We start from the raw sequence: 23,655 nt of genomic DNA, 5'->3' as shown, positions 1-23,655 counted from the left end.
GCCGTCTACTGCACATGAGAAGAATGACACGATGCGGTTTTCTTATTTATTTATTTATTTACAAAAATCTAAAGACGTAAAGTACAATGCTACATCTAATTAATTAAAGCAGATTACATATGATACGTTTAAGATACATACTGAGTTCAATTATCTGATATAGCTAGATCATATCTGTAGGCTAGGCGACTGTAGTACTGCTAGTTTATGTACCCTTAGTATAGTTAGTCCACATATTAAATTTTTTGGTATATGTTTATTGTATGCACCTTCCTGCCAAAGCAAATTCCTTGTCTGTGCAAACTTTCATGGCGAATAAATCCCTTTCTGATTCTGATTCTACTTACACATTGTGCTAAACAACACAGTGAATCAATTTAATCTAGCACCCTATTAGCTCGCTGGTAATAACACTATAATGACATCTATAGCCTTTATCCCTTTGAGAGATTACAGTCAGGGTTGGATCCCAGTGCGTCGAGTTTCACAGCAAACTGGGAATGCCAGTCTCGGTCAAACACTGCCCTGAGCTGCCCCCGCAGCCCCTGGTCACTGCCGGCCAGGTGTGGAGTGCTCTGGGTCGACACCACCAGTCCAACCCCAGCCGTGTTTTCGAAGTAGTCTTCTGACCAGTTAGACGTACCTGATGACAGGACGGTATATAATGTAGTGTGGTTTTACAATCGATACACATAATATATAAATTATATTATTTTATTGTAGCCTATACAGTACAGTTTAGAACAGTATAGTAAAATATAGTAAAGTTTAGTAAAGTATAATGAAAATAATAAATTAGAATATGATGGTAAAATCTATCATCTGAACTGATACATTATATTAGACCATAATATACTAAATGTATATATTAATTGATTCTTACCAATGTATGCAACTTTATCAGTCACCATGTACTTATTGTGGTTGACTCTAGCATACGGAATATCGGTCTGGTTAGCCACTGGCACAATGTACAGTTTCTGAAAAACATCAAAGTAATATAAATATAACAGTGATAAATAACACTTACTGAATATAAGTCATGTTAATAGGATCAAGCCAATATCTGTCTGTGGTGATTCCAAATGGGAAAAACTTACATTTAAATTCAAACTTAAAAAACCTTAAGAAAAAATAAATGTTTAAGACTTTTAAAAAAAAGACAACAAAAAGATGTATTAATCTGTGAATATATCAATATATGATATATGATCGAATAATAATAATGATTGTGTCCTAAAAATGCTTAACATTGCTGCTTGGTGCTCCTTACCACTTGTATGCTGATGTTGTGTCTGGGGGCATCCAGAGCGGATAGGGACTGCAGGAAGGGCAGCATGGCTGGGTCAGAGTCTCGGCCACAGCTTATCAGCATGCGGACCTTCACGTGGCGCTCAAACGCAGACTCCCTCAGTGTATCATCGATGAGCGGCCAGTACCTGCAGAGTTAAAACAGGTGAACAGACAGATGTCATGTATATCTTGTGCTTACACACACGTCACAAAGGGCTTCACACAGACCCATAGAACTGCACCTAAACCAACCAAAACCCTCATGGGTTGTACAATATCTTGTATTTTAAACACAAGAGGTTGGATTGTTTTTAATCCTGCCTGATGACTAGGTTTACCTTGACGGGTGTGAGAATCGAGTTGTGGGGAAATACTCCATGACTGAAACATCTATGAAGCGCTCCGCCTCATCCATCACTGACAGTATTGCGTCCAGGTCCTGCGTCCGGGAGCTGGGGCAGAAGGCTGGGGGGGAGCCCTGGGATGGACACACAGATGGGACAAAGATAGCTGAGAGAGCCGTCCTTTGTTATAAAGGATGAGGGTACAGTTAGACAGGACGTTTATTATCAAAATACTTGTGTGTGTTTCTCTGTTTAGTTGTGGTCTTGATCTCTCTGTGGTCACGTTCTGGTATCTCCCTCCCAAGCTAGCTGGGTAAGTTAGCCTATACTGTGTACAGTAAACCTATGCGTAGCTAGCTCAGCTGTGTACAGTAAACCTATGCGTAGCTAGCTCAGCTGTGTACAGTAAACCTATGCGTAGCTAGCTCAGCTGTGTACAGTAAACCTATGCGTAGCTAGCTCAGTCCCTTGCTGTTCTCCATAGGCTATAGGTACGTTCTTTAATATAAATAGTACAACACGAGTCGCTGGTGACTTCTAGAAAGACAGGACGTTGGGGACTTACTGCGATGTAAATTCTGTGAGACGTGTTTTCAGTTTTCACCAGCAGGGGGTGGTCTTGGTTGATGTTGGTGTGGTACTTGGCCGGCCATGGGAATGGGATGGAGCTTTTGGTGTGACCCATCACCCAGTAGGAAGAGAAGATCTTGTGGAGGTCCTCTGCTAACCTGGAGCAGTTATGGATAATCACTCCCAGCTCCTTCACCTGAGGACAGATCAGTTTGTTTCTGTGTGTTACCTGGTCCTCAAATCAAGTCAGGGGAGGGCGGTGGTATTGGACACTGGTTATAGCAATTGACTTGAGATAAAGAGGTTGCAGGATCAATTCCCACCTTGTTTTTTGGATAAAAGGGTCTGCTGAGTGAATGCATCACACCTGTGTTCTGTGTTTTACCTGACTGAGAGATCTCCAGTCCATGTTGGCACTGCCAATGTAGACGTGTCTCTTGTCCACGATCCAGAACTTGGTGTGGAGGACGCCTCCAGTCAATCGTCCAAAGTTCACCCTCCTCACCTGGACCCCTGCACGCCACAACGGGATGAACCGATCAATAGAAAGACGCTACGCGCATAAAAAATAACCTGCAGCAATCACTGAATGTTCTTTTTTAATACCTTTATTTCTCAGAAAATTAAGGTCTGTCGAGTTAGTTGACACAGAGGGAATGCTCATCACAACTCGAACAGACACATTTCTCGATGGTAAATCTCCAAACTGCTCCAATATAGCCCTGCCCTGTCGCCAAGCACAAGCATTACCGTGTAGTGAGGCAGTCTACTGAACAGTTGAAAGATCCTGTGTATGCTAAGTAAGGTATTGTCAGATGTCATTTCAAGACTCAACTCACAGACAGGTCTGTAGACGTGTTGACATTGATGTCTTCACCAGTGAGAGTCCAATAGAAAGAGGCCACATCAACCTGTTTGGTTGCCATGGAGAGCAGATTCTTCCAGCCCTTCTCCAGGGGAGTTCCGAAGGTTGCATTGGCTCCATACTGCATGTACAATGGCAGGCTCTCCACCAGGGTGATCCTGCAGCACATACAGCCTTGTTTAGTCAGGACCGGATGTGGAAGTAGAGTGGTGATAACTTTGGAGGCACGATTACCTTAACATTTTCTCTAGAGCAGTTCCTGAGGGCGACACACTCAGAATTTAACACAGACTACCCCCCCCCCCCCCCCCCCCCCCCCTGCTGTTCTCTCTGACTAACCTGCTCTCCTGGTCAGGAACATAATTTTCATCCTGAGACGTCACAGCAGGTTGGACATGTTCCTCTACTGATAGTCTCTCCAGTACAGCAATGGCAAGAATGACTCCCATCGCCGTCAAACAAACCACTGCCAAACCCAGCACACCAATCCTGGTAAGGTTCTGAGAACAGACACAGACACATTAGTTGAATTAAACGGATTCAAAACTGAGATAGATTTTTTTCATGTAACTACAGATACACACAGTAGAATGAATAAAATTGTAGATTTTCTTTAAATTATTGCTACCCTTTTGTTTGGCACGTAGCTATCATGCAAATTCTTGTATGGAGACATTTCGCATTGGCATCCCTGACATCCCAGCTGCATTGAGAGAAATAATTGATTACTGTAACCAACAGTTACATTTCAGGTTTCTTCATTAAACAAATATTAGTCTAATAAAAGTATTTTTTTATCACTAAATGCAATTAAAACGTGATCCATCAAACAGCTACGCAAGCATGCACTGTACATTAAATGTAAACAAAACAACTTACACAATGTAATATCAACTTCACCTTCTACAGTACGACTAGCGTGAATCAGTCTTGCCGCCTACAATGGACTCAGGTTTCGTCTTTCAGAGTTCCACGGAAACTGATTTGAAAGAAGTTTAATTTGTACAGTCCAGACAACAGTGCACAGTTCCTGTTTTTACTTCCATTTCTCGTTTTTACCAAGGTTAAGACTAACAAATAGCATTCATCAACCAAGGACCTAAGTATGATGTCATAACCAAAAAAATTATATCGAATACAAGAAATGCATAATTTATTAATAGTTTATTGGAGAAATCAGAATCACGTACATCATGTCCAACACAATTAGTCCAAGACAAAACGGTATTCTTGAAATTTTTTATCGACCAATCATAACTGATGACATACGAACTGAAAAATATATATAGTTGGCTAAGTCAACAATTTACATAATTACAGATTGGAAAAGGGAATTACATTATTAATGCCTATGACAAAGAACAGTAGCAGCGCGTGGTGTCATAATGATACATATTTCGAAGATCGCAGAAGGTATTACAGGTTTGTGCAAATGTAGCCTACTGTATTCGTGACAAAGAGAGTTGTTCAAATCAACACACACAATGACACTGTTCATCCACTCTCTCGATGAACTTGTATTGTACGTAACAATGACACATGATGCTGTATCCATATGGTTCAACAGGTCCGAAAAGTAGTGCAAAATACATTAACATTTATATCTGAATATATTAAAAGATAAGAACTATGGTAACCATTATATGGCATCAACAGTATGGGCCCATGTAATCTGGCAAAATGCAGGCTGTGTACCATTACTACCTTTGAATACAGGAACCGAATTTCAAGGGGAATAACCTTTATGTTACATTCAGCAGCACCTTTGTAATATGTGTTGAGTATGCTTTTTTTTCTTTGGCAAAATGTAAAAAGTTAATCACATTTGACAAAAAAAATCCCTGATCATGTCTGTCAGAGTAACAAATAACAACCTTATAAAACCGTTTACAAGTTGGAGGCCCTGAATGTGTGAAGCCTTCAGCCTCGTCTGAAAGGCCCAACTCACTGGGCTGCGTGGCAACCCTGACAGTTCTGCTGTTGCCAGGTGACGAAACCTGCATGTTCCCAACCTAACAACCACACATTCCAAAAGGATTTTCAGCTCTGAGTGGGAGAAAATACTTAGTGCTCGAGGAGAAAGACCTGCTACTATGAGAGAACACAGGCACAATAGTGTACTGGCACCAGAATATATAAAATATTATTTTGTTATGTCTCCTTGTGTCCATCCCAGACCACCTGTGTCTGGTGAGGTCAGATACAGGCACACTGAACCTTCTTGAATAAGCCCAAACTTACTGTCACACAGCAAAAGTTTGCTTTAATACACCATATTCACCACAACTACTTCAGGCATACTTTCACCCCCCAGCCCTCAGAGTTCAATCTGAAACAAGTGAAGTGAAAGTTACTCAAGATACAAATATAGAGTTCAGTGTGTGAGGTGTTTATAGGATCTCACATGGTTGGTTGAGGAAGTAGTCCTATTCAAATATAAAATCCAGCCAATTTATTACAAATCATCTCATCTACATACATGTTCATGTAACCAATTTTCATGAAATGTGTAATCAAATATAAAAATATAGATATTTTTGAAAAGACTACAATCTGCCATTGAGTTGATTCTACTCAAGACAATATATATTTACTTTTATTTTCACACAGATGCTTTCAATAAGATCCATATAGACATATAAACAGGAATAATTATGGAAAAAGGAGTGAAAATGATGAGGTGACCATCTGAGGTTGTCCCGGTGTGTAAGGTACATGAGAAGAGGCTGTCTACCAGTCTCATCAGTCCAGCTACCTAGCACAGCTACCTAGCACAGCTATCTAGCACAGCTGCCTAGCACAGCTACCTAGCACAGCTGCCTAGCACAGCTACCTAGCACAGCTACCTAGCACAGCTACCTAGCACAGCTATCTAGCACAGCTTGCCTAGCATAGCTCGCCTAGCACAGCTGCCTAGCACAGCTCGCCTAGCATAGCTCGCCTAGCACAGCTGCCTAGCATAGCTCGCCTAGCAAAGCTACCTAGCACAGCAACCTAGCACAGCAACCTAGCACAGCACTCAGAGCAGGACGGCTGCTCTCACTTCCCTCTCAGAACAACCCTGAGAGGCAGGCCTCACTGGGAGACAGCTACAGCTGGAGGGGAGGAGGGGAGGAGGGAGGAGGGGAGGGGGGAGGAGGGGAGGAGGGGAGGGGGAGGAGGGGAGGAGGGGAGGGGGAGGATGGAGCCAAAGTTTCAGACAGGACCTCGTTCCCTCAGACCACATAGCCATCTTCGTCTGACATCATGGCCCTCCTGTAGCCCTCGCTGGCCCTGTGGGAGCCAGGCTGGGAAGGGGCCCTGTGGGGGCCAGGCTGGGCTGGGTGTCTCCAGTCTCTGGGCAGGGCCCTGGAGAGCCGGGCTCCACCTGAGGACGGGTAGTTAGGGGTGAACACCCTGGATGGGTCTAGCTGTCCGTTTGGTTCGATGATGGTGTTGATCACTGGGGAGGAAGATCAAAACATAAGGTATGGTTTGATCACCGCTGACATGCTGCTTAGCATTTGTTAGCACACTTGTGTTTGACCTGTCATTGTATCCACAAAACCCACCTTCTAGTTGCTTCTGAACTCTCCTCAATTCTTTCAGAATCGATGTTATCTCCTGAAATACAGGTACGGTTGTTACACTGAGAAAACATTACACATACATCAACCAGATACACATACTTAGACAAACATAACTTGGAGTTACAAACCTTGTTGGAGGTTTTCAGAAAAGGTGTGTCATTCTCAGCATCAATCTTGGCTTCGATCTCTTCCCAGACCTCGGTCTTGTTTTGAAACAGCACTCTGCAAGCAGACAATCTCTGAGTGTCCAGACCGAGGCTGGCTGCCTCTTCAGGGCAGGGAGAGAGGCTGCCTCTCCAGGGCACAGCCTCTCACCCTGCCCTGCCTCTCCAGGGGAGGAGTTCCCCTCCTGGGGCTGGCCTGGCAGGCCAGGCTGCGACAGACAGACGGTCACGCATGGGGGTCAGATGGGGGTCAGGTGGCTGAGCGGTTAGGGAGTCGGGCTATTAATCCGAAGGTTGTTGGTTCGATTCCCGGCCGTGCAAAATGATGTTGTGTCCTTGGGCAAGGCACTTCACCCTACTTGCCTCGGGGAGAATGTCCCTGTACTTACTGTAAGTCGCTCTGGATAAGAGCCTCTGCTAAAAAATGACTAAATAAGAGCGTCTACTAAATGACTACATGTAAATGGTACTGGAAGTGACAGCTGGGCCAGGCCAGCAGAAGGGTTAGTGCAGGGTTCTGGAGATTCTAGAGTTAGTAGGAAGGGAACAACACACACACACGCCAAACCTGCACACACACAGATACTCACTTGATCTTCTCTGTTAGCAGCTCTGTGTTTTGTCGAATAGCCATGGAGATCTGGGCCACGGGGTTCAGCATGAGGCTGTCCACCACCTGTGAAGGGAGAACACAGTTCAGTCAGCTGACCAGGGAGGGGTGCTGCGTCCAGTCAGCTGACCAGGGAGGGAGGGGTGCTGCTGGAGACGAGGTGGTCAGAACTCACCTCCTCCTGCTCCCCTCCCAGGAGTCTAGAGTCCTCTGGCTGCATGTCGTCTGCACGCCTGGCCGGAGCAGGACCAGGACCAGGGCCAGGACCAGGACCAGGACCAGGGCCAGGGCCAGGACCAGGGCCAGGACCAGGGCCAGGACCAGGACCAGGGCCAGGGCCAGGACCAGGACCAGGGGGGAGTCTCTGCCGGGTGGGACCAGCCTCAGGGAGGAGCCGCCCCGACTGCAACACACAACCCAGAAACAGTCTGACTCCCACAGATACCATAACCACAAAGTACAGGATGAGTTCCAGCTGTGGGACTGGCCATGGAGACTGTGTGTCCGACTGTGTGTCCGACTGTGTGTCCGATTGTGTGTCCGACTGTGTGTCCGACTGTGTGTCCGACTGTGTGTCCGACTGTGTGTCCGACTGTTACCACATCTCTGCTACCAGGCACGGTGAACCAAACGGACAGAGTATAACAGCAGCATGGTGGTACCTGGCTGCGCTGGGCTGTGCTGGCAGCGGGGGCACTGGCCTCGGGGGGGGCGCTGGCCCCAGGGGCCGCTTCTGGGCTGGGGGAACTGGGCAAGTCTGCTTCTCCTGCCACATCATGGATCTCCCTGGCCAGGATGGCCAGGTCCTTAGCCAGGTCCTGACTCAGTCTGCACCAGGACACACACACACACACAGACACACACGTATCAGATCAGACCGCCATCCAGGAGTACAGCCGTCACAATGTCGTAGTGCTGATCTGAATGTGCTTGATCTACCATCTCACATGGATGTATTGCTGATCTGAATGTGCTAGATCTATCATCTCACAGGGATGTAGTGCTGATCTGAATGTGCTAGATCTACCATCTCACAGGGATGTAGTGCTGATCTGAATGTGCTAGATCTACCATCTCACAGGGATGTAGTGCTGATCTGAATGTGCTAGATCTACCATCTCACAAGGATGTAGTGCTGATCTGAATGTGCTAGATCTACCATCTCACAGGGACGTTCGATCCTTCACTGTTGTGATCTTATCTAAGAGAGTCCCGTTCACGTCAGACTCGGACAGCCTCCTTACTTGGCTATCTGTGCGCTGTGTGTGGACCAGGTCTGGAGGGCATCCCCCTCGTGGCTGTCCTCCTCGGGGGGTCCCGTGTGGGGCCGCAGGGCCACCAGGGGCTGTGGGCGAGGCTGGGAGCGGGGGCTGCTGGAGGCTGGGGGGGGGCGGGAGGAGCGTGTGTGTTTAGGGGCGCTCTGGGTGGAGTCGTATTCCTCCTCAGAGGTGGAGGTGTAGTCAGAGCCCTTGTGTCGCCTCCGAGAGCCTGGGAGCCAGGAGGAGGTTAGAGGAGCGTGTGGGAGGTTAGGAGAGGGAGCGGTGAGGTGTGGAGAGGAGACAGAGAGGGGGAGGTGAGGTGTGGAGGGGAGACAGAGAGGGGGAGGTGAGGTGTGGAGGGGAGACAGAGAGGGGGGGAGAGATACCATGAAAGGACACCAGTAACAGAAACATCCACCAGACCCCCACAACACCACAGAACACCTCGGGTCAGTTTGTGTCTGTAGAAGTGCTCTTTCTCAGATAGCAAATCTGGCTAACAAGCCAAACCCATGCGTTAATGTCGTTTTGTTGTTTGTTAATTTGTACATTCACAATCTAAGATGAGCACTCCTGTTTACTAAAGTTTATCATTGAGGGCCGTACTAATACATATTTCCTGTCAACAGAACGTACTGAATATGCCCGGTCATGTTAAAAGATACCAGAGGAAATCCCAGCTCAGTTTAAACACAGGCTATTGTTAGTAGTCCTGGTACAGTAGTAAGGTAATACCAGTATGCTCCTCAGAAATCATCCCAACTGTTCCAAGGTAGAGAAAGGACGGAGATATGTACAGGTATTACTGCATGAGGAGAGCCCCTCACTCAGGGCAGCCCCTCCCTCGGACCAGCCCCTCCCTCGGACCAGCCCCTCCCTCGGACCAGCCCCTCCCTCGGACCAGCCCCTCCCTCGGACCAGCCCCTCCCTCGGGGCAGCCCCTCCCTCGGACCAGCCCCTCCCTCGGACCAGCCCCTCCCTCGGACCAGCCCCTCCCTCGGACCAGCCCCTCCCTCGGACCAGCCCCTCCCTCGGGGCAGCCCCTCCCTCGGACCAGCCCCTCCCTCGGACCAGCCCCTCCCTCGGACCAGCCCCTCCCTCGGACCAGCCCCTCCCTCGGACCAGCCCCTCCCTCGGACCAGCCCCTCCCTCGGACCAGCCCCTCCCTCGGACCAGCAGGGGGTCTCCGTCACGCTGCCCTCTCTGGCTTTGAGGCTTCACACTCTTTATATTCCACACACACTTTGACATTTACATTACATTTAGTCATTTAGCAGACTCTCTTATCCAGAGCGACTTACAGTAAGTACAGGGACATTCCCCCAAGGCAAGTAGGGTGAAGTGCCTTGCCCAAGGACACAACGTCAGTTGGCATGACCGGGAATCGAACTGGCAACCTTCGGATTACTAGCCCGACTCCCTCACCGCTCAGCCAACTGACTCCCTCATCTCCCACACACACTTTTATCTTTCAACATTTCAAGATTAAACACATACAATTGTCATTTCTTAAAGTTGAAAGGAAGCTGTTGTATGATGTGTAAGGTGTGTGCAAGGTCTGTGTATGTGTAAGGTGTGTATGTGTTACTCACTGGCCGTGCTGCTGGCGTACTTGGCTGAGGAGGAGCGTAGTCTAGTGAGGGGTTTCCCAGCGCCCCCCGGGGGCCGCTGCAGGGAAGGCTTGGTCACGGGGACCGAGGCCTTGCGGACGGAGCTGCTGTTGGAGTCTGAGCTGCGGTTGGAGAACCCTCCTGCCCTCCCCGCCGCCCCGGGCACGGCTGAGGCCTCCGTGTCGCTGGGGGTGGTGAAGGAGCCGGTCCTCTTCCGGGGCATGGCCAGCAGGTCCAGCCTGGACAGCTTCTTCTCCTGGGCGTTCCTGGCAGGAGGCCCCGCCGCCTCCTGGGAGCCGGGTGAGACCCTCTCCGTCTCGGGGCCTTCGTTGTCGGAGGCCTCGCCCAGGCGAGCCCGGCGCAGCATGGAGGCCCTGGTGGCCCTGGGGGCGGACAGGCTGCTGGAGCGGGCCAGGACCCGGCCCACGGCGCTCAGAGATGCAGTAGCTCCCTCCTCCCTCTGGGGGGCGGGCTGCCTCCTGCGGGGGCCGTGGGGGCCACACTCCTGGTCTGAGGACACAGTGCTGGGCCAGCTCTGGGGGTCGTCGCTCAGGTCCATGGATCCGTGCTGGCTGGCACCACGTCTCAGCCCCGGCCTGCCGCTGGGCTTCTCCTCCCCCCCCTGGGCTCTCCTGCTCTGGGACGGACGGGCCCGGGCCAGAGGCAGGCGCTCCGAGTCCTGACTGAGCGAGCTAGCGGTGGACCTCTCCCTCTGGAGGGCGCTGGTGGAAGTGTTGGCGGTCTTCCCGCTGCGCTGGCTGAAGGTGCTGGAGGTGTCCATGTCTGATTCCCCAGAGAGGGAGTCTTCTACGGGGCGGGGAGCGGGGGAGGCCTGCTGGGCCTGGAGCTTGGCCTCCAGGGAGGCCAGGACATCCTGGGTGTCTCTGAGGTAGGACTGCGTCTCCTGGTGGGCCTCCGCAGGGTCCTGGTTCCTGAAGGCCGGCTGGTTGGAGATGTTTGGGAGCAGGGTGATGTTGCCGACATGGCTGGGCCGGTCCTTGGTAAAGCTCTCCTGTCTGAGCAGCGAGGCTGGGGAGGAGGATGTGCTGTCCCTGGGGATCTGGCCGTCCTGGTGCTGCAGGCTGGGGGCAGAGGCGCTGGGCCGGACCGGCTGGACCTCAGGGCTGCCTCTCTGCTTGGTGAGGGTGGCGGTGGAGAAGGTCTTGGGAGGGGGTGCTTGTTTCCGCTCCGTTTTGGGTGTGGCTGGCTGGCAGCCCTGCTCCTGCTTGGCTGGGCGCTCATCAGAGCCGATGTAGAAGGACGTGGACTTGGCCGGGGGTCCCTGAGGCTCCTCCTGACGGTGAGATGGGCTCTTCTGGGGTCTCCCACACACGTCTCTCCTCTGCTCCACCACCAAGCCGTCGTCTGACCTGCTGGCGTCGCTCAGACTGTCAGGCTCCACCTCCTCGCACACACCCAGCCCGTGCTGGTCCCCCTGTTGCTGGGCGACGGCCAGGCTCCCGTCCGTCTCCCGTCCGCCAGACGGGCGTGCGTCCTGGTGGAGGTGGATGCTGGGAGCCTCGGGAGGCGGGGCCTCGGAGCTGGCCTGGTTCCTGTCTCGCAGCGCCACCTGGTGGAGGATTCTGCTACCTGGTGAATTAGGAAACAAGCAGAAGCATCAGGATAACTCATTATACTTTCTAATCCCCTGTGTGTGTGTGTGTGTGTGTGTGTGTGTTTACCTTGTCCTGACAGGTCCGTGTGGGCCGGGATGTGAGCGAGGCCAGAGGCAGGGCTGGAGGGAGAGTAGCTGTCAGCCAGACTGGCCCAGCGTGACACCCACCTGGGGCTCTGCGCCACGCCACGCCGCACCTGGGGGCAGAACACCACAACCAGCCAGCAGCAACTCATCAACATGTGTTCTCGGGGGGGGGGGGGGGGGAAGGAAGGACATGGATTGTGAGGTCAAATTTAAACAAAAAAGGAAATTATCAGAATGAATTTGCTGCTGCAGGAATGATGTAGCGAGAGCAGAATCCTTCTCCGCCCAGTCCAGGGAAGAGAGGTGTCAGCCAAGCCCCACACACCCAGGACACAACAGGACACACACACCCAGGACACAACAGGACACACACACCCAGGACACAACAGGACACACACACCCAGGACACAACAGGACAAACACACTCAGGACACAACAGGACACACACACCCAGGACACAACAGGACAAACACACCCAGGACAAACTCAGAAACCAGGCCACCCTCAGACAATCAAGAACACAATCAAATCTGAGCTCAGCTTTTTCACCTAGCACACTGACACAGCAGACTAACTGATTAACGACTAACTGATTGATTGAGTTATTGAGGTGATTGAGTGATTCCAACCCTCTCCCAAGTCTCTGTAAGAGCCTCCACAGCCAGAGGGCTTGTGGAGGCTGGGTTACCTGTTCCAGCCTGCCTGCCTGTGCAGGAGCTGGAAGCTCCCCACTGCTACCCTCACTACGCTCCTGCCCCGCCCCGGCCAGCGCAGGGCCACGCCCTGCCCTGTCTGCAGCCGGGCTGGGCGGCACGAGGCGCTCAACACCAAACACCTGTCAGGGACAAAGCAGGATTGAGAGGACAAGCCAGCAGCCATGGCGACAGCGTCACACTAGCTGCTAGGGGACGTCACACTAGCTGCTATAGGAGCCAGGTAGCTCCTCTCTGAGTGCACTTTCTCAAACACAGATTATTTTGTGAGGAAAGCAGAGTAAGCAGAGTGTTTTCCAAGTGTAGGAGAGGCAGGGGGGAGGGGGGAGGGGAGGGAGAGGGAGCCTTGCCTGGTCGATCCTGCTGCGAGCCTCCTCCACATCCTTCTCCTGGAGCTCACTGTCGATGGTGTAGGTCCCTGCGTCGCTCAGACTGTCCTCCTCCTCGGTCCTTGATCCCCGTGGGCTCACCAGGGGGGTCTTCAGAGGAGCCGGCTGGCTGGGAGGGGGGCAGCTCTGGGGCAGGTGGGGGGCAGGGAGGGGCGCGGGGGGGTCGGGGAGGCTGGGGGCAATCGCAGGGCTGGGCTCTGGGCTCTCTGGAGGTGATACGGCCTCAGACTCTCTCTCCCAGCTGGGGGTGGGCTGTCTCAGCTTGGCCTGCCTCACAGACTCGGTGAAGTCCTGCGCTAGCCTGGACCTGCGTCCCACGCTGCTGAACGGCCTGGAGGAGGAGGAGCGGGAGGAGGGGCCGCTGCTGATGCGCTCCTCGGTCTTCTCCCTCCGGAGGGAGCCGGCCCTCTGGATCGCCGAGGAGCCAGGGGCCTTTAGGGGCACCGTGTACTGCTGGGTAGGGGCGCTGCTGAGGCTGGAGGGGCCTAGAGAGGGGCCTAGAGAGGGGCCTGGTCTCTCCTTCCCCTGGCCGTGACCCCGCCGTCTCTCCACCTTGGCGTTAGGGGATCCAGGGCTGGGCTGGGGGGCAGTGAAGGACTGGGAGCGTTTCTGTCTCGTGTTTTCATCAAAGAACTCGATGACGAAGGCCTGCGTGAGATCTGACTTGTCCTGGGAAGGAGGAAGGAAGCTGGACTCTGAGGGGGAGGAGGAGAGCGGGGAGGAGGCTGGGGGAGGGCGGGGGCGGGACAGCTTGGGGTACGAGGCTGTCTGGGGGGGGAGAGAAGCCGGCGATGCGATGGGTGGACGTGATTGGACGATCTTCTCTGGTTCCTCTGAGTCACTGTGAGTTCCATCTCCGTGAAGGTGACCTGACAATCAGAGGAGAAACAAGTTAAACTCCAACGATCGCAAATAAGCTGTTCAGATACTAGTTCAGACAGGTCGTCCAGTAACTGACCTTTGGCCTGGCTGTGTTTGGGTTGGTACATGTCTTCAGAGCGTAAACTCCTACTCATCACGCTCTGGTCGCTCTGCACCAGCCAATCAGCCACCTTGCTCTCCGCTGACATCACCTCGGTGGGCGTGCCGACCGCTTCCCTGCCTGGGGGCTTGCGCTGGCGGAGCGAGAACTTGGTCACGTGGTCCTTGATCTTCATCTTGCCAGGCGTGCACTCGTCAAACTCGATGGTGAACGAGGCGTGGCTCTGCACCGCGGGGGGCGTGGGGGCGGGGCAGGGGGCGGGGCTGGTGTCCTTGGTGGGTCGCTCGTGCAGATGGGACTCCTGGGGCTCGGTCTTCCTGGGGCTCTGCAGCTGGATGTCCTTGGTGGGGATCTCAAAGTAGCGCGGCTCCCGGTGGGAGAAGATGGAGCTGCCGTCTGGGAGAGCACCATCGACCTCCTTGCTGTTCTCTGTGGGCACGTTAGGTCTAGTTTAGCAGGTATACAGTACATGCTGTGATATCGTACATATCCTGTATCGGTTACGTTCTTGAAATGAAACACTGTGTGACACAAGGTAAGGAAACACCTCTCACATTTCCTTTATCATAAAAAAATACATAATCTTAGAACTGAATGACAAATCACTGTTTTCTATCACCAGCAAGTATTCCCTCAATCCAGAGACATAAATAACAGCAGTGCTCCAGCTTTCAGCCTCGGCACACAGGCACACGTTGATCGGCCAATCAATGGATGCCATCTGGCTGTGGACAGACGTCACGTTAGCCCTGGGGTGGTAGCTGGGAGGTAATCTGCCCCAGGAGCAGACTACCAACCACCCCGCCTGCCCCTCAGCTTAGAGGGCCTTAATCCACCACGAGGCCCTGGTGCTGGCTGCCCTGGCCCTGGTCAACTGGCCCTGGTGCTGGCTGCCCTGGCCCTGGTCACCTGGCCCTGGTCACCTGGCCCTGGTCACCTGGCCCTGGTCACCTGGCCCTGGTCACCTGGCCCTGGTCACCTGGCCGGCCCCTGTGGGCACTAGAACCAAACGTCTTCCACCTCTACATGCGTCACAACTGAAGGTTTTAAACACTGACGCTGCAGCCACAGAAAATGACATCTCACATCATCAGATCCGTCTATAGGGAGGCTGACCCTCATGAGACTACACTAGCGTAGGCTACAGGATTAAACTGAAGTCTGCGTTCCACCCAAATGCAGTCCATCACACAGCGGCAAAGTAAACCACAGTATTGGGTTAGTATCCCACAGTGGTATTATTCAGAGTTAGAAAGGTAGCAGAGATGCTCCAGGGTACCTGTGTGTTCCTCCTCAGTCCTCCGCTCCTCCTCCCCGTCCTCCTCGCCCCACCAGGAGGGTTGGCCGTACAGGGGAGTGGGTCTGGACACGGGGGCCTCGCTGTAAGCTAGAAGACACACACACACACACAGGCACACACACAGACACAGACCCACCAGCAGACACATGATAAACACACACACGGAGCACAGGAAGACACACACACACCAACAAAGATATGGTAACACACGACGAGACAACCACACACACACACGCATGCAGAAAGGGAAAGAAAAGTGAGTTAGACCAGGAATGATTTTTGCTCAGTATTTCTGTTAGTCACATGATGGAACCTGGCACCTTTGTACACAACAGCTTAAAACTGTCTGGCTTTGAACATTGCGACAACATGAACTAACTCCGCATTGCAGAACAACTAGAATGATTCATATGGTTCCAACAGATTCTCAGGCCTCAGTGACGACAGGTTGAAAGGTTCAGTTACAAACAGAGTCATGTGACACAAAAACATAATCCTTCTGGGATGAAGCAGAACACAACTAATCCTAATCTTCCATCACACAGGACCAGAGAGGCCTCTCACATCACACCACACACAGGACCAGAGAGGCCTCTCACATCACACCACACACAGGACCAGAGAGGCCTCTCACATCACACCACACACAGGACCAGAGAGGCCTCTCACATCACACCACACACAGGACCAGAGAGGCCTCTCACATCACACCACACACAGGACCAGAGAGGCCTCTCACATCACACAGGACCAGAGAGGCCTCTCACATCACACCACACACAGGACCAGAGAGGCCTCTCACAACACACCACACACAGGACCAGAGAGGCCTCTCACATCACACCACATACAGGACCAGAGAGGCCTCTCACATCACACCACACACAGGACCAGAGAGGCCTCTCACATCACACCACACACAGGACCAGAGAAGCCTCTCACATCACACCACACACAGGACCAGAGAGGCCTCTCACATCACACCACACACAGGACCAGAGAGGCCTCTCACAACACACCACACACAGGACCAGAGAGGCCTCCCACATCACACCACACACAGGACCAGAGAGGCCTCTCACATCACACCAGACACTTCTCACATAATAATGCATGCATTCATTCATTAAATAATGTACTCATTCATCATATGCTTTTATCCAAAGCAACATGTACAGTGCAGGTGGGGCTACATGACAGACACACTGATGCTAATACAGGAACTAAACTAACCACAACATGAGCCGAGACCCTGACATTCAGTTATCCAGGATATGCCAAGTAAGACATTAACAGAGAGAGGGAGAGAAGATAGTGAGAGAATGAGAGAGAAACAGGCGGCGTGTCATTAATTCCATTCCACTTCCATAACGTGACGTTTCCAGCGTATGTAAACACAAAAGAGGAACGCCTGCTTAAAACGCCAAGCCCTGTTCATCGAGAATTCTTCTGACATGAACACGGTTCAGAGCTAAAGATAGGCCTGAATGCTGCTCTGCTTAACTAGAGGAAGCAGTGTCAAACTTTTGAAACTTTTTTTTCACAAGCCTAAAACAGAGTATAGCACAGCAGAGTTTAGTACAGTCCTCATCAAGTACTCATCAATGATGCAAACCTATTTTCGAAAAAAAAGCACAAATATTTTTTCAACCTTTCGAAACTTTTTTCGAAACGTAAAAAAATGTTTTACCTTTAGAAAAAAAAAAATCTAACCTTTCAAAACTTTTTTCGAAACGTAAAAAAAAAATTACCTTTCGAAAATATGTTTTCAAACCTTTAGAAACTTTTTCCAAACTTTTTTTTTTGCGAGCCCTGTACGTTTGCGCATTTTCAACTCAAAATGCACCTGATAGTTTTAGTCTTTCTATAATGCAGCTATACAGTCTCTGACATGTCATTTAATGGATCCACACATTTAGGAATGGATCCCCTCGTTGTAGTGGCTCGTGTCGTGAATAATTTACCCTAACTTTACTCTCTTTCGGATTTAGCTGACATTGGAAATATCTGTGAGGTTTACAGTGGAGTTTAGAGTGGAGTTCAGTGAGAAAATGTTTCTTAATGCTCCGAAACCTGGGCAAACAAATGTTTTACTTTTGGACTAGTACATTTAGCTGTTGGACAAGTAAAATCAGTCTCACTTGACCCAAGGACAAGTGGCCCAAAAAATGTATGTCAACCCCTGGATCAGGAGAGACACATCGGGCAGTCTAGATAAGCTAACAGTGTTGCATCCAGGACAGGCATATACAGACTGGTGAGTTCCACCTGTGCAGGACAGGCCTGTACAGACTGTGCAGGACAGGTCCTACCCTGGGCTACAGGACCTGGTACTTCCTGGTCCTTCGCTGAGGAGGAGGAAGTGTGTAGGATAAGTACTGAGCAAGTGTCAACACGGCAAGGTGGTTATGGAAACTATCCAGCTTCCCCAACTAAACACACACACACACACACACACACACAACCTGGACAGGCAACAGCTCCCACTTGGTAGCAAACACACACACACACACACACACACACACACACACCTTTTCTAACTGTCCTCCAGCACGTGTGAAGCACGACTTTCCTGGCAGCCTGAAGTGGGAGGCGAGGCAGACAGAGATAAGACGACCTCCACCTCAGCCTTCCCCAGCCCTGCCAGCCAGCCCTGCCAGCCAACCCTGCCAGCCAGCTGGCCTCACACCCCGCCTCACACCCGGACACAGCCCGGCCTCACACCCGGCCTCACACCCGGACACAGCCCGGCCTCACACCCGGCCTCACACCCGGACACAGCCCGGCCTCACACCCGGCCTCACACCCGGACACAGCCCGGCCTCACACCCGGACACAGCCCGGCCTCACACCCGGCCTCACACCCGGCCTCACAGCCCAGCCTCACACCCGGCCTCACACCCGGCCAGGACCCGGCTGCCTGGCACGGCCCACAGGAGGATCACCCCTCCTCACACGCAGACTGGTGTCGCCATGGGGACAGCGTCATTACAAAGGGAAAGGTAGATGCCTATTCCCTTTATCAAGATTCTGCTCACACGGCAACAGACTCACCAACACGCTCTTCCTACAGTAGTTGTATTCAAATGTTCCTCAGCAGATGTATTTACCCTGAAGGTCAGCTATTGTTGCAGTGCTTTACATAATATATGGAAGCATGTTGGTTTGGGGAAGAGAGGACAGGTCAGCAGTAGCAGAAGTTCCAAGCTGTGGGTGTGTACCTGGGGCTGCTCTGCGCTCAGAGTCCTTCTCCTGCCGGGAGAGGGGAGGGTCGCCGTTCCTGCTGCTCCCAGACTGCTGCGTCTCCTTGCTCCTGGCCTCCAGGGACTTCATGCTCATCTGCAGCTGGCTGGTGTACTTCTCATGCTGAAGCACACACACACACACCACACACACACACAACCCCAGACATACACACACACACAACATCAGACACGCACACTCAGAAACACCAACACACACGTACAGAAACCAGGACAATGGAACAATGTTGCAAGTGCAAAATAATACTCCCACAGACAGACATAGTCTTACTTTGAGCGCTTCCTCTGGGACCTTGTGTTGGCTCCTCTCCAGGATGTACACGTGGGCATGTGCATGACAGGGTCAGGACACAAACACAAGACACTGAAGGACATCACAGACACCCATATCTTAGATACTGCATCACCCACACTACCCTCTGACCTTTAACCTCCAGGGAACTAACGATTACTGAGACGTGACCTCGTACATTCTACGGCCCTTTACGACAACATGTGGCCTAAACATCTCCAGTCGTAAGCCGCTTATCTCCAGTATCCCTCCTGTCTACCAGCTCTGGGGGTCACAGAGGAATGAGATTTCTGATCCACAGTTGAACATAATCTGAAACCCTTGACTGAAACCACAGGGAATTAACATGCCGGGCTAGTCTGGAGCCTAAACCACAGCAGCAAAGAAAAAACTAATTCCATCAATGAGTGCAGCCTGAAGCTCTGACCACCACTGGAATCTCAGTTATTCTGAACCATGAATAAACATCTGTAATCGATACAGCAGAACTGAAGGTTGCTTGCCTCAGATAACTAAAAAGGATATCGTATCCAAAGCGGATGACGTCAGAGAGCTTGAGGGTGATGTAGGTCTGATCTGGGATCCTGAGGTCGTTCACAAAGGTCTGAGGAGAGAGAGAAGAGGGTTCACAACAAGGTTAACAAACCACCTCAGCTTGGCTGAGACAGGTTCCAGGTGTTTGCAGAGCACACATGACCAGAGGGACCTGAGGAGGCTGCAGTCAGCACACATGACCAGAGGGACACATGACCAGCACACATGACCAGAGGGACCAGAGGGACCTGAGGAGGCTGCAGTCAGCTCCTCTCCAGTGGGAAGTTAATCCACCTGTACAGTAAAACCTTAATGGGATTACATGGGCCTGGTTATGTAAGAGTCGTCTGGGCGGAGCAGGGAGGGAGCAGGGAGGGAGCAGGGAGGGAGCAGGGAGGGAGCAGGGAGGGAGCAGGGAGGGAGCAGGGCTCTGAACACCCTGCACCCCCAGCAGCTTCACCCTGACTGACCACACATTTACCTCCCGGCCTCTATCAGCAGCACGGAGGCCGCAGCATGGAGGCCGGGGAGGCGTGAGGCTGGAGTGTAAGAGGCGAGGCTTCCTGACTCACCCCGTTCAGGCTGCCCAGGTCCTTCACCATGTGCTCATCAGAGGCAGCATGGTAGTTGAGCACCGCGTGCTGCTTGTCCACGCTGCGAGACTGCAAGACAAACAACCGGAGCTCAACACAACTGCTATGCAATGCAATAAAATCCTGTTTTTGTGGCGTTCGCCGTTAAGTCTGCTAAACGTTTACGAAAACGTTTCCGATCCGACTTTCCTTTGGTCCATGACCAGACCAGGGAAGCCAGTATCCAGAGAGCGTGTCCTCGTGTCCTCGTTAGCCTGGCCTCTCCTTCCCATCACAGGAACACCACACAGCAGACAAACTCATTTGCTAAATATTTAACAATGGTTCATTCATAGGGCTGGAGCAGATCAGTGCAGGTCCTGAACAACAAGGTTTAATTTGTAGCTTTCTTCTACAGTCCTGTTGCCTCTGTGTGCATGTTAGTATCTGGGTTTACAAGAACACACCATTCCTGATACCGTATAGAAGTTCATTATTCCTGTCAGTATTTTTGCTGACGATCCACCTTTCCTCCTTGTAAACTCTCCCAATCGAAATGTGCTAGAACAACAATTGAATGCTAAAACAAACTCGGTCACAACATGAACCTGCTTCACGTGAGTGTTTGTTTATCTAACCAGTGAGGCTGATACAAGCAGCCATGCATGGGGACAGATACATAACTACACCCCCTCTGTGTCCAGGAGATCCCTGACTGGCTGGGCCTGTACTCACACATCAGGCTCTTTCACACTGTACATAATGACTCTGTGCTGTAGGTCAACCTTACCAGCCCAGCACTGTTTCAACTGTTAAGTTTCCAGTTCTGCTCAGTCTCACTCAACAGGCCAAACAGCCTCCCAGTACACAGGCCAGCCGCTGGGTCCTGCCACCCAGCTGGGTGTTATAACAACACAGTGTGTTAAGAACACACAGGGAGGAAAACATCCTATTATGCCTTGAAATATGTCTGGGTTTTAGAACAATGCTAAACCAGAGGTCAGTAGCACTTAAGATCTGCTGTAGCGCTGAAGAAGTAAGAATGCTCTCTGACTGGGAGAGGCTGAGGTTCAGCTGGAGCTGGGGAATGCAGAATGCAGACAAGAGAAGCTTTTCAACTTTCCTAATGTCTGTGGTGGGCAGGGCATGACTGGCTGAACCACCAACTGAAGAAAGTATGAACAATTTCAGAGACAGCGTTTTTCCCCCCAGTAAATACTGAGTAAAGGGAAGCAAAGGAGAGCAGCTACACAGACAGAAACTCCTTGACAATCCAGAGAGGTGATCTTGAAGAAAAACAACTGAATAAAAGCAGTGTGCTGGAATGTGTCAGTTGCAATCATCTCTTGAGACTGCAAGAGGCAGATCTTCCAGCAGACACTGCTGTCATTCTAAAACATCTCCATCTCTCTCTCTCTCTCTCTCTCTCTCTCTCTCTCTCTCTCTCTCTCTCTCTCTCTCTCTCTCTCTCTCCCTCCCTCCCTCCCTCCCTCTCTCCCTCTCTCCCTCTCCCTCTCCCTCTCCCTCTCCCTCTCCCTCTCCCTCTCCCTCTCATCTCACACACCCCTACACCCCTGACGTCCTAACCCTGGCTTCTTAATCCACATCCAGCACGTCTTAATACATTAATCATCAGAGGGCGTGCGGGTGTTGGGTCAGCAGCAGGTGTAGTCCGCTGACAGACAGCTCTACCTGTAGCATCAGCTCGCAGTCCTCACGCCCCACAAAGATCATCTCCCGTGGCAACCGGTGGCGCGTGCCGGAGCTGCTGACCAGGAACCAGGACGTCACGCTCATCTTCGCGCCCCTCTCAGCATCCTGGATCTGAGGAACACACAGAAACATGTAGAAGCCAGATTGGGCTGTCACCTGAAACTGAACCTGATTGCATTATTGAATAAATACCTCACTTAACTACGATCAATTTACCGACTAGCCTACGTCTTTCATATCACTGTAACAAATCACTTTGATGTAATCTGTGTTGTTGGTTACTTGTCCCAAGTGTTTCTTGTATCATCAAGTGATAGCCTACTGTGTAGACTACTCATTTACATGCAACACATTTTGCCCTCTGACTCAACAAAGTTCTGACGCTGCTTTCCCAGTGTTCACATTATGCATTGTAGCATCCTGAAAACAAGCGATAGGCAGATAAATTATGTTTCCCGTGCTTAAATCACCATGACAATATTGTAAAAGTGAGAGTTGAATGTATCTTCGGGATCAAACATTTTCCCATGTGAGTTAGAGATGACATTGTGACAAGCTTAGCAACCTGCTCTCAACATGTTAATGTTACACTTTTAAAGTAGCTAGGAAATGTTAGCAAACATATTAGGAGCTTGTTTGACATTTTCGTAAGGAATGACTTAGGCTAGTCAATCCCAGTGTGTTGACCAGCCCTCTTAGCTAGCAACCTGTTTAGCTTCAGGAAATAGAAAGGTTTTCCCGATAGAACCAGCAGCTTTCCTTGTCCCAGAGAGAAGGGCGTAGCAAATAGTTTACCTTAAATCCGAGCTCCTCTTTCCTCTGAAGAGTAGCCAGCGTTGACACTAGTGTATTCAATGGGACGACACTATTGATAAAATAACAAATCACGAAGAGGCACCAAACAGCCAAGTTAGTATCGACAACACCCTGCGTCCTGTCTGACTCCGGTCCGCTGTGACTCCTTTCAAACTCCGACAGCGACACGGTAACAGCCTCCCACAGTGACGTAACCAGCCAGTCCCCGGTGTCAGATCTAATGCTTCAACACCTGCATCCTAAACATGTCGCAATTCTTTATCATTTATTTGAGAAAAAAAACAAAGTAGTATAAAATTATTCATTGAATTTAACAGAGAACCAGAACCAAATGGATCATTTAGTTATACAAATGTTAATACAAATACAAATCTTTCCCTCCGTGAAAATCCTGCCAGATTGGGGTTTTCCGATTCGTTCACCGAAAAGTGAAGAATAGAAAGCAGGATAATTTACTACGCCTACATACAGACTTGGAGGTTGTTTTATTTCTCTAACAACCAGTCAAAATTAGATAGGCTAGTCTACGGATTGGAACACACTGTTTTTTGCTAAAGCTTGTTTGAGCAGTACTTTGGGAAATCTCTCGAGTCCGTTGGAATGAGACGGTGTTGCAATAGTCGTTCAGTCAGTGGGCTAGCCTACGCTTCTTGATAAAACTACACATTTTATAATTGAACCAATATGGTAAATGGAAAAGCATGCAACTTTTAAGTGTGGGAATACGGGTTATTTCCCCATAATTAACTAATTCTATTAAGTAGCCCGCAATAAAGCAGTAGGGTAGCCTACTTGACAGGTTTTGTAGGCGCTATTCTGAAAAATGTCTTAAATAGAAGTGGGACACGATCAGGTCTCCCATTAGCTGCATGTGTTCCTATCTGTGGCGGGGTATTTACATTGTGAGTTGATTAAGGCGAGCAAGTTAGCAATAGCATTAAGCTTCGCCACACAAAGTCCAGATAGGTGTGTTTTGTTACTGACACATTAGCAGAAGAATGTTGTGATGAGACATGAATCACGATCTAAAGGACTTGCATGAACCGTCCGCTAGATGGCGCTCTAAGCCCAACTCAAAATACCTTAAATAAAACT

The 23,655-nt window shown here is 50.7% G+C and overlaps 2 protein-coding genes across 5 annotated transcripts; both read right to left on the bottom strand.

Moving 5' to 3' along the window:
• Window positions 1-37: 37 nt before the first annotated feature.
• On the bottom strand, window positions 38-4,043 carry LOC136949007 (5'-3' exonuclease PLD4). 4 transcript variants are annotated; one of them, XR_010877406.1, is made up of 12 exons: window positions 3,952-4,043; window positions 3,701-3,775; window positions 3,412-3,572; window positions 3,047-3,230; window positions 2,814-2,934; window positions 2,593-2,720; window positions 2,203-2,403; window positions 1,632-1,771; window positions 1,274-1,439; window positions 884-980; window positions 348-643; window positions 38-189 (listed from the first exon to the last, which is right to left on the bottom strand). XR_010877406.1 is itself a non-coding variant. In XM_067243195.1 (11 exons), exons 2-11 carry the CDS (start codon window positions 3,746-3,748, stop codon window positions 435-437), a joined length of 1,455 nt encoding a protein of 484 aa, XP_067099296.1. In that variant the 5' UTR covers window positions 3,749-3,775; window positions 3,952-4,043; the 3' UTR covers window positions 38-434. The 4 variants fall into 4 exon arrangements, 3 of the variants coding, with proteins under 3 accessions (XP_067099296.1, XP_067099297.1, XP_067099298.1); XM_067243195.1 differs by having other exon boundaries at window positions 38-643; XM_067243196.1 differs by having other exon boundaries at window positions 38-643; window positions 3,973-4,036.
• A 174-nt stretch (window positions 4,044-4,217) lies between these two features.
• On the bottom strand, window positions 4,218-22,691 carry cep170ba (centrosomal protein 170Ba). Its single transcript, XM_067243933.1, has 20 exons — window positions 22,540-22,691; window positions 21,724-21,855; window positions 20,032-20,121; window positions 19,451-19,529; window positions 18,905-18,963; window positions 18,592-18,736; window positions 15,350-15,457; window positions 14,047-14,499; window positions 13,050-13,957; window positions 12,675-12,821; window positions 11,967-12,096; window positions 10,267-11,874; window positions 8,660-8,903; window positions 8,078-8,243; window positions 7,591-7,818; window positions 7,396-7,481; window positions 6,770-6,863; window positions 6,624-6,675; window positions 6,054-6,514; window positions 4,218-5,985 (listed from the first exon to the last, which is right to left on the bottom strand). Exons 2-19 carry the CDS (start codon window positions 21,826-21,828, stop codon window positions 6,288-6,290), a joined length of 4,929 nt encoding a protein of 1,642 aa, XP_067100034.1. The 5' UTR covers window positions 21,829-21,855; window positions 22,540-22,691; the 3' UTR covers window positions 4,218-5,985; window positions 6,054-6,287.
• Between the last annotated feature and the right edge of the window lie 964 nt (window positions 22,692-23,655).

The sequence above is a fragment of the Osmerus mordax genome, chromosome 9 (assembly GCF_038355195.1).
Source record: "Osmerus mordax isolate fOsmMor3 chromosome 9, fOsmMor3.pri, whole genome shotgun sequence".
NCBI classification, from domain to species: Eukaryota; Metazoa; Chordata; class Actinopteri; order Osmeriformes; family Osmeridae; genus Osmerus; species Osmerus mordax.
The sequence above is the reverse complement of the archived record's forward strand: the minus strand, read 5'-3'. Positions and strand labels throughout refer to the sequence as shown.